Source organism: Chroicocephalus ridibundus, chromosome 8, assembly GCF_963924245.1.
Source record: "Chroicocephalus ridibundus chromosome 8, bChrRid1.1, whole genome shotgun sequence".
In the NCBI taxonomy this organism is placed as follows: domain Eukaryota; kingdom Metazoa; phylum Chordata; class Aves; order Charadriiformes; family Laridae; genus Chroicocephalus; species Chroicocephalus ridibundus.
Genome location: NC_086291.1, coordinates 27,429,474 through 27,438,630, shown reverse-complemented (window position 1 = coordinate 27,438,630; position 9,157 = coordinate 27,429,474). Strand labels below are relative to the sequence as shown.

General features: G+C 60.4%; 2 protein-coding genes across 2 annotated transcripts; one reads left to right on the top strand and one right to left on the bottom strand.

Moving 5' to 3' along the window:
- Positions 1-2,827: 2,827 nt before the first annotated feature.
- LOC134520126 (1-phosphatidylinositol phosphodiesterase-like) lies at positions 2,828-3,937 on the bottom strand. Its single transcript, XM_063345121.1, has one exon. It carries the CDS (start codon positions 3,893-3,895, stop codon positions 2,828-2,830), a length of 1,068 nt encoding a protein of 355 aa, XP_063201191.1. The 5' UTR covers positions 3,896-3,937.
- Positions 3,938-6,673: 2,736 nt separating this feature from the next.
- On the top strand, positions 6,674-9,157 carry HTATIP2 (HIV-1 Tat interactive protein 2). The gene is made up of 5 exons (XM_063345083.1): positions 6,674-6,886; positions 6,967-7,074; positions 7,164-7,301; positions 8,017-8,078; positions 8,641-9,157. Exons 1-5 carry the CDS (start codon positions 6,716-6,718, stop codon positions 8,864-8,866), a joined length of 705 nt encoding a protein of 234 aa, XP_063201153.1. The 5' UTR covers positions 6,674-6,715; the 3' UTR covers positions 8,867-9,157.

Sequence of the window (9,157 nt, the reverse complement as noted above, 5' to 3'; positions counted from 1 at the left end):
CACCACCGCACCGCACCCCCCACCCCGTGCGGGGGCACACTTGTGTTGTTTTTGGCACATGCTCCCACCCCACGGTGGCACAGCCTGTTCCCCTCCTTGTGCAATGTCCCCTGGCAAACCACAGAGGAACTGAGTCACCCTGACACAACCCGCCGGGCTCAGCTGCCACCGGTGATACAGTGGGCAACTTCCTGGGGAGCCCCCCTCACCTCTGCTGCCAGGGAGGGCTCAGCAGCCCACCAGAGCGAGAGGGCACCCGGCGGCACCCCTGCAGGAGCATGGCGTGGTACTGGGGAGGACCCACACCCTGCCGGGGTGCAGCCCCCCTGCTGCAATCCCCCCGCTCCACCCTGGGACCCAGGCGGCGCTCTCTGAGCCTTTAGAGGCACCTCCTGAGTGCAGGCAGGGGACAGCACCCAGCGGCTGCAGGTCCCCAGGGGGTGTTTGACCCAAAGGGTGTCCCTGAGCTGCAGGGTGTCTTTGGGCATGTCTGCCAGCACAACGCCTGGCCTGCAGCCTGAGCAGCCGGACCCTCCTCCGACCTCCCCAGAGAAAAGCAGCACCAGATAAAATCTTTCTCACAATTTGAAAGTGTTTGGCCATGAGAAGACGCGTTATCCCAGCGCCACCCTGGCTTGGAGGGGGTGAGAGGGTTGCAAGGATTAGCCAGGACCAGAAGGACGAGGATGCTCCCAAGACACCCCAGGGGCCATGGCACCCCAAACCCCACCCCCACAGGGACCCTGTGGTGCTGCGACAGCCCCTGCTGCAGGGGTAGTTTTGGGCAAACCACTCCTGCCCACCCCACCCGGTCCCTCTCAGAGACGTTTCTTTGATCTCGGCTAGAGGACAGCTTTCTGCCTCACACCTTTCCCCCGCCATGCTGCTGGCGGAGAGCCTTTTCACTGGGCACCACTGCCAGCTGGGTACCCCTGCCCGTGCTGCCTGCTGGCTCCCTGGCACCAGGCAGCAGCAACACGTGCCTGGCACAGATAAGGGCTCGCCAAACAGGATGCCGGGGGTGTAGAAAACTCCGCAGTTATCTCCCTGCTTGTGTGGTAGGGAGTAAACAAGCGGCTCTGCCCACCCGGGGAATCCCCAGCAAAGCCTCTGCCCTGCCAGCAAGTCAGGGCACAGGGTGGGTTCGGGGTGATGGGGTGCAGCTCTGGGGATGTGCCACATACAGGGGCAGCCCCGCAGCCATGTAGGCAGCCCCTGCCCTAAGCAAGAGCAGAACCACTCAGCCTGTAGAGCTGCCCCTGGGAACTGCGACTACTCTGCCTGCGCCCTGCCCGGCTCCCCGCAGCACCATGTATCCCTGGAAGGCCAGGACGGGTCACTGACCCACCTGGCCCTCCCTCAGTGGCATCCATCTTCCCAGCAGGAGAGCGATACCTAGAGCTGTCACGCTGGCTTGGCACAGGGACGACCCAGGCAGTGGAGGCGTTGGCAGCCAATGGAGCAGGCCACCGGCACCCCAGACATCACCAGCGCTGTTGTCATGTTTCTGGTTTAACGCAAGGATTTCAGTCCTCTGTCTCACAAAGCAAGCCCAGAGACAGATTCCTCTGTTTGTCACCTCTGTCACCCCCTGTGTGCTATTGCCTGCTCCCCTCCCCTCCCGTCTGGCTCGTGCCAGCATGGGCTCTGTCCTCTGCGTGGCCACCACAGCTCACCTGGGGCCTGCAGATGAACATAATCAGCGCCGAGAGCTGTGTCTCCAGCCAGGGCCAGTCCCCTGTGGACTGAACAATGTCCTCTTCTCCAGCCAGGAAATCCTGTGGCAACCCCTCAGGCAGGCACTGAGCCCAGCTGCATTTTCCCTCGAGACAGGAGCATCCTTGAGGATATTCTTCACCTTTTGGCAGGCCAGGGCTGAGCTCTTCTCTTCTCTTTCTCACCTCCCTCCTTCGGCACAGGTGGCATTTTGATGCTTTCTCCCCTGGGATCTCGGTTATCTTTCTGCTCCAAGGAGCTACTGTGTCCTGTGACTTGCCAGTCTATTTAAATTGCTGATTTATTTTCTGCAGGTAGGGCAGGCTCTGGCACAACATGTGTTTTAATTTTGTACATCTCAACCCCTTTGCTTTTGTGGATCTACAAACTACCCTGTCCACACTGCTCACGCTGTTGCAAACCACAGAGCTTTGCCCTGTGCGGTGTCCCCCGTGTGTGCAACCCCAGGGATGGGGTAGCCCCGTCTGAATCGCTGCTGCTGTGGCCATCCAGCTCTCCGTGCACGGGATCAGTGGCATTTGCTCAAGTTGCCTCTCTCTAACAGTCCTGACTTTTGGGGCAAGCCCCTGCAAGAGAAAAACAGAAGCTAAAATAATGAGAGGAAGGATGCTCCTAACCATTTGTCATCACCTTTGAAATGAATTCCTCCTCCTCCGACCTCTCGCAGCTCTGCTTTAAGACCAAGGTGGTTACAAACACCAATATAACTGTGCTTCAGCCATGGGCAGAGGGGTAGAGGCTCTTTCACATCTGAGTAGCAAAAGCAAAAGGTCTTTTCTGCACATTTCTGCTAGAAAATGGCAAGGCAACATAGGGTATGCTTTCCTAACTTATTTTTATTTTTATTTACCCGTGAAAGGAAAAGGACTGTTTTGCAGAGAGGCATTTTGGGTGGACTCACTGGCCCGAGAGGATGCAAGGCAGGACCTTTTCCCTCCACCCATCCCTGCTGCTCTGCTGGGGACCTGGCTGTCCCAGCCCCGTGCCAAGACCATACCTGGCTCTCAGGGGAGAGCAGCATGCAGGGGGCAGCTCCCCGGGCTGCCCAGCTCCGACCGCAGCCACCAACCCTCTGCCACCTCTGGCACTGTCACACCATCGTCACACGGAGGCTTCCCGGCGCCCAGCAAGAGCTAGAAACCCGCTTTTGCTTTACTGGCGCTGACGTCCTTCGGCAGATGCGTGGGGCCGGCAGCAGCATCCGTCTGGATGGGCACTGGCGCGGGCAGTGAGCAGAGCTGTGCCGGCTGCACTGCCCGTCCCCTCTGCCGTGGGGGCGCCGCGAGCGTCCTGCGGGGGTGCTGGGGGCTGCTGTGGTGTGTCCACTGGCCAGCGGGCCGTTGCTCTCCACAATGAGTCGGAGGAGCCCTGCCCCAGGGAAGTCCAAGATGACCACCCCCCAGCGCACAGGCCGCCCCCGCCGACGCCGCAGGTGCTGGTAGCAGCGCGGGTTCACGAAGCGGGCCACCTCCTCGGGGCAGGTGAAGAGCCCATTGCCGGAGCAGAAGGTGAGGTGCATGGTGGTGGGGTCCCCGCCGGCCGCCCTCTCCAGGTGCCGCCGTGCCCGGGCCCACTTGCGCTCCAGTGAGAGGACGTTCCAGGCATCGCTGATGCTCAGCTGCTCGTAGGGGATGCCCAGCACCTCCTGCGCCAGTGCCTCCAGCACCACGATCTTTCCCCGTGCCTGGCCCAGCGTTGGCACCTCTTCCCGGCACCACACGCGGCCCCGTCCCTCTTCCAGCAGGCAGCGGTGCAGCTCGGCAGCAAAGCCCGGCCGGGAGAAGATGGGCAGCTCCTCCTTGATGCGCATGAGCACAGCCTCACCGGGGTGGGCACAGAGGAAGCGCAGGGTGCGGCGCAGGACCCCCCGCAGGCTGGCCCGCTGGAAGGTGCAGAGGTGGTAGACGTGGAGCTCGCCCCGCGCCAGCTTGCAGCGCACGTCCAGGAAGCGGATGCCGGACGCCAGCTGGGCCTCCAGGCCCCAGCTCTGGCACCGCAGGCGCCGGCCGCCGAACAGGCTGAGGGAGTCGTGGGTGCCAGGGATGGAGAGGCGGGAGAGGGGCAGGGCGTCGGGGAGCCCTGCCATCCAGTCAGGGCAGCAGGCTGCCGGCTGGGGCATGCAGTCGAACGCCGCGCTGCGCCGGCACCGCGCCTCCATGCTGGTGGGAGACCGGGCACCCCAGCACCTGGCGGGCCCCACCGAACCCTTCTGTGGAGGAGAAGCAGCCCATGAGCAGTGGGCATGGCCCCCATGCATCCCAGTCCCACCCATCCCTAGAGGTATAGAATCACAGAATTATAGAAAAGCTTGGGTTGGAAGGGACCCTTAAAGGTCATCTAGTCCAACCTCTCTGCAATGAGCAGGGACATCTTCAACTAGGTCAGGTTGCTCAGAGCCCCGTCCAACCTGACTTTGAATGTTTCCAGGGGTGGCACATCTATCACCTCTGAGCAACTTGTTCCAGTGTTTCATCGCCCTAAAATTTCTTCATTAAATCTAGTCTGAATTTACCCTCTTTCAGTTTAAGACCATTACCCTTCATCGTATCGCAACAAACCGTACTAAAAGTCTATCCCCATCTTTCCTGTAGGCTCCCTTTAAGTACTGGAAGGCCACAATAAGGTCTCCCTGGAGCCTTCTCTGCTCCAGGCTGAACAACCCCAACTCACTCAGCCTGTCTTCACAGGAGAGGTGTTCCATCTCTCTGATCGTGTTGTGGCCCTCCTCTGGACCTGCTCCAGCAGGTCCATGCCTTTGCTGTGCTGAGGTCTCTAGAGCTGTCCCCACCGTCCCATGAAACCCTACAGCATACCACGTGCCCCACACATGTTGCTGCCAATACTCCACACTCGCACAGTACGGTTCCCCTCCCACTCTCAAGCACTTGTCCCACTACCCCCGAGCCCCATCACGTCCCAGCCTCCCCCTCCTGCACCCACCTGGGTTTGCCTGTGGCTGCGGGGTGCAGCCCGCTAGACAGGGCACACAGCCGTGGGTGCCAGCGACACACTGGCAGGTGGAGCGGGATGCTGGCCATTAACCTGGTGACAGCCATGACGCGCGTCCTGCCTCGCACATGGCACGTGCCCTGGGGATTCATCTTCAGCCTTCGGCCAAGGGAAGCGTTGGCAGACACACCGGGCTGGAAAATTGCCTGGCTGATCCAGAAAGCAGCCATTCAGGCCTCTGCACCTCCCTCTCCAGGAATCAGGACAAACGGGATCGGGGTGCCTCAGGGCCCCTTGACGCTATATGGGGGAGTGGCCCCCCAGGTGCCCATGCTCCAGCTCCAGAGCCACACCCCAGGTTGGCTCCCAGTGGGACCTGGACCCCCCTGGTGATGATTGCCATTGTCCCCATCAGAGGGACAACATCCAGGCAAGGATCTGGAGCAGTGCTTACCAGCTGTTATGGTCTGAGGAACCCACAACGATGTATTGTCATTTAGACAATTATTCTATCACCTGATGACCCCCACACACACCTGGGAAAGGAGTCAGGAAAAAAGCAAGGAAACCTGAGGGTTGAAATATAAACAGATTTAATAGAATAAGACTAATTAATTAACATTAATAATACTAAAAAACCAGTATTGATCCCAATACCAATATAAATTATACAAGGATTATACTTGGGCCATTCTCTCAGCAGTAAGCTGTGCACTCCCAGCAGGGGACAGCAAATGTGGGACACAGCGAGCGCTGCGGCTTCAGGAGGAAGGGAAGTGCTCAGGGGTCTGTCACCGGGGCAAGAAGTTCTTGGGATCACAACCATCATAGAAGAGAGAGAGCTTCTCAGCAAACTTTCTAATTTATATTGAATTTAACGTTCATGGTATGAAATAATCCCGTGGGCCAGCCTGGGTCAAGTGCCTGGGTCTTGCTCCTCCTCATCGCTGCACCTGATGAGCTCGAAAACACCGAGACCTTGAAACCCACATAGCCTAGCTGGCTATAAAGTAAATACTTTCACAAATTCAGACACTAGAGTCTTCTAAAAATGCAGTTTTCCCAAGCATTAGAAGAGAAATTAGTCCTGTGTCACTCAAACCAGGACACCAGCGCACCCCAGGACCTGCTCATCAAGGGTCCCCTGGGAAAGTGGGGGCAGGCACTGGAAGCCACTTGACAATGGAGCAACCCCGAGACTGCTGCCGGTGGACAGGGCTGCCGTCACCGCTGGGGTGCAGGCACCATGGCTGTGGTGGGGTGCAGAGCTGGTGCTGGGGGGGTGGGAGGGCATGTGACTCACCTCCTGCCCTGGGGACACAGCTACAGGGCACCCTGGTTGGCGGCACACGCTGACCCCAGCGGTTTTTGGGTAGGAGCCGCCCAGCAGGTCACAGACCCATCTGAGCATCCCTCCCAGGACACATCCCCTGCGCCTAAGCAGGGAGGGCACAGAGATCCTCCTTCTGCCATGGGCTCTGCCACCACAAGGGCATTTAGATTAGATATTAGGAAGAAATTCTTAACTATGAGCACTGGAACAGGTTGTCCAGAGAAGCTGTGGTTGCCCCATCCCTGGAGGTGTTCAAGGCCAGGCTGGATGGGGCTTTGAGCAGCCTGGTCTGGTGGGAGGTGTCCCTGCCCAGGGCAGGGGGGTGGAACTGGGTGATCTTTAAGATCCCTTCCAACCCAAACCATTCTATGATTCTATGACACTGGACGCAGGGACAGAAGGTGTGGGGACACCAGCAGACGTTCTTCACAGAGCACTGGGAGCAGCAGTAAGGCTGAGGGGGGTCCCCTGGGGGGACAGAGACCCTGCAGCCTCCCCCGGCCCCTGAAAAAGGCCCTTGTCTTACACGGAGCTGCAGCCTGCGCCCGTCGCCAGCCCACCGCCGGGAAGACGCCGACTCTCCCGGCAGCAAACCCCGGGCAGGCGGAAGCCAAGCCGGGCGGCACCGCAGCCGCTCCCCGCCTGGGCCCGCCCCGCCGCCGCCGCCGCCGCGCCGCCTCCCGCTGCTCCGTCGGCATGGCGGCGGCGGGCAGTGACAGCGGCGGTAGGGCCTGCTTCGTGCTGGGCGCCTCGGGGGAGACGGGCCGGGCGCTGCTGCGGGAGCTGCTGTCTCGGCAGCTCTTCGCCAGGGTGACGCTGGTCGGGCGGCGCCGGCTGAGCCTGGGCGAGGAGACGGCGGCGGCCGTGGTGCGGCGGGGAGCGGGGGAGCGGGGGGCGGCGCGGGGGGCGGCGCGGGAGGGGGTGCTGACCCTCGGGCCTCCCCACAGGAGCAGGCCGTGGTGGACTTCGAGCAGCTGAGCGAGCACGCCGCCGCCTTCCGGGGACACGACGTCGGCTTCTGCTGCCTGGGCACCACCAGGGCCAAGGCTGGAGCGGTGAGTGGGGACACCCCCCCCCGCCCCGCGGTCCTCTGCCTGCTCTCTCCCCCGCCATGCTCACCCTCCTTCTCCCCGTTTACCTGCAGGACGGCTTCGTCCGCGTGGACCGCGACTACGTTGCGCAGGCGGCGGAGCTGGCACGGGCAGGGGGCTGCAAACATTTTGTCCTGCAGTCCTCCCAGGGGGCAAACCAGGACAGCTGCTTCCTCTACCTCCGCGTGAAGGTGAGGGAGCCCTTGGGGTGGGCTCCTCCTGGGGTGCTCGGGAAGGAAGCAGGAGATGAGGTGTCACGAGATGCAAATGGCTCCGAGGGTCCTGCTGGTGCCGGGGGACAAAGGGGTGAGGAAAAGGGGCTGGCAGGACAGCTGCTTCATCCAAAGCAGCACAGCACCTGCGTGCAGCATCCATCTCCCTCTTCAAACCAGCAGAAAGACCCTCTGGGGTCTCCAGCCCGACCTTGGCTCCCCACAGCTAGGTGGGGAGGCTCAGGGCTTCGTCTAGGTGAGACTCGATATTCAGGGGTAGAGAGCCCACAGGCTTCCCGGGCGGCACCATACCCATCACAAAAGGTTTTTTCCCCCCATTGTTGTGTGCTGCAGCCCCCAACATCTGCTGGACTTACTGCTGTCTGCCAGTGCCTTGCGCTGGGATCTCCAGGCTGGACAGCTGTGTCCAGATACTGTTTTGAGGAGCGTCCAGTTGCAGTTAGCACGATGGTTGCAAGGGTGCGCTGCTGACTAACTGTCAGCGTGTCCACTGTGGACACTCGTCCCACGCTGCCTTTTCCTGGAGAGCTGCTCGTTGCCCAAGCGGTGCCAGTTGGCATTAGCGCCATCCTGTCCATGGCTCAGCAACTCCCTCCTGCCCATTCACGGGGTGTCAGGGACAGTGCTTGCACTCATCCTTGTCTTCTTTTGTCCTGCCCGACTGCTCTGACAGGGAGAGGTGGAGAACCTGGTCCAGTCTGTTGGTTTTGATCGGTGTACCATTCTCCGGCCAGCGTGAGTAGCGGTGGAGGAGGGAGGGCACAGGACTCAGGTGGAGGGTTCCCAGGGCAGCGGGCTGGGAGATGGAGAAAGAGAGAAAGGATGCATAAGGGGAGGGCTGGGAAGGGGAGTTGGAGAAAGCCACCAGCTGCAAATGCAGCTCCTGGACGAACACACTGCTTCCCAATGCTGCAGGGAGCAAGCACAGTGGTTTCCCACGGCCTGTCCCAGTGCTAGTGTCATGTGCCGTGCAAGGAGGAGAGGCTTGGGTGGAAAGCAGGGGTTGGGGGACATAGGTCAAAGCTTATCTCCGCACAGACCTTGACCTTATGTAGGAGGGATACTCACCTGTATCCTCCCAGCTCTTGCTGCCTGGGAGAACTGGCATCCTGGTTTTGGCAGCACTGCAGGGAATGGAGTTTAGTGTCCCAGGGCTCAGCTCAGTCGCATTTCAGGACCCTGCCAAAGCCCCATGGCCTGCATGTGGGTTTAGCAAGCTGGGTTGGGTCCCCAGTCTCTGGCTTTTCCCCAGGGGGAACGGTTTCATCCTAACCCACCTTGCCTCCTCGCTCTGCAGGGTGCTGCTGTGCAAGCGCCGGGAGTCCCGCCCCGCAGAGTGGATGGCCCAGCAGTTTCTGGGTGTTGTGGCTAAGGTCTTCCCCACCGCTTACTCGGTGCCTGTGGAAACGGTGGCCAGGGCTATGGTGGCCAGTGTGCTGCAGCCGGGCAAAGGGAAGGTGGAGGTGCTGGAGAATGCGGCCATCCACGAGCTGGGAAAGACAGTGCCACAGGAGGGCACGTAGAGTGAAAGGGAAGGGCAAGAAAGGGCTTGATTCACTGTGCAGATGCTCCTCTGGGCCGAGGATGAATGCACACGTGGGACAGGAGCGGGGCGCTTGCATGGCTAATGAGGTAGAGGTGCACTTCGTATGGCAGCTGATTCTGTCAAGTGATCAAAACTGCGGGTGCTGGCTGGTGGGTGAGGAGGAACAATGTGCTCTGCTGCCTGAATCCAGCATGCAAATCTGGGTAAAAATGGTGTAATCCAGGCAATTTCTTGAATCCAGGCCTCAAATAAAATGGTATGACTGGTC

Coding starts and splice junctions, on each gene's coding strand:
- HTATIP2 (XM_063345083.1), top strand. CDS start 6,716: ATGGCGGCGGCGGGCAGTGACAGCGGCGGTAGGGCCTGCTTCGTGCTG. Junction 7,075..7,163: donor CCAGGGCCAAGGCTGGAGCG/GTGAGTGGGGAC, acceptor GTTTACCTGCAG/GACGGCTTCGTCCGCGTGGA. Junction 8,079..8,640: donor TGTACCATTCTCCGGCCAGC/GTGAGTAGCGGT, acceptor CTCGCTCTGCAG/GGTGCTGCTGTGCAAGCGCC.
- LOC134520126 (XM_063345121.1), bottom strand. CDS start 3,895: ATGGAGGCGCGGTGCCGGCGCAGCGCGGCGTTCGACTGCATGCCCCAG.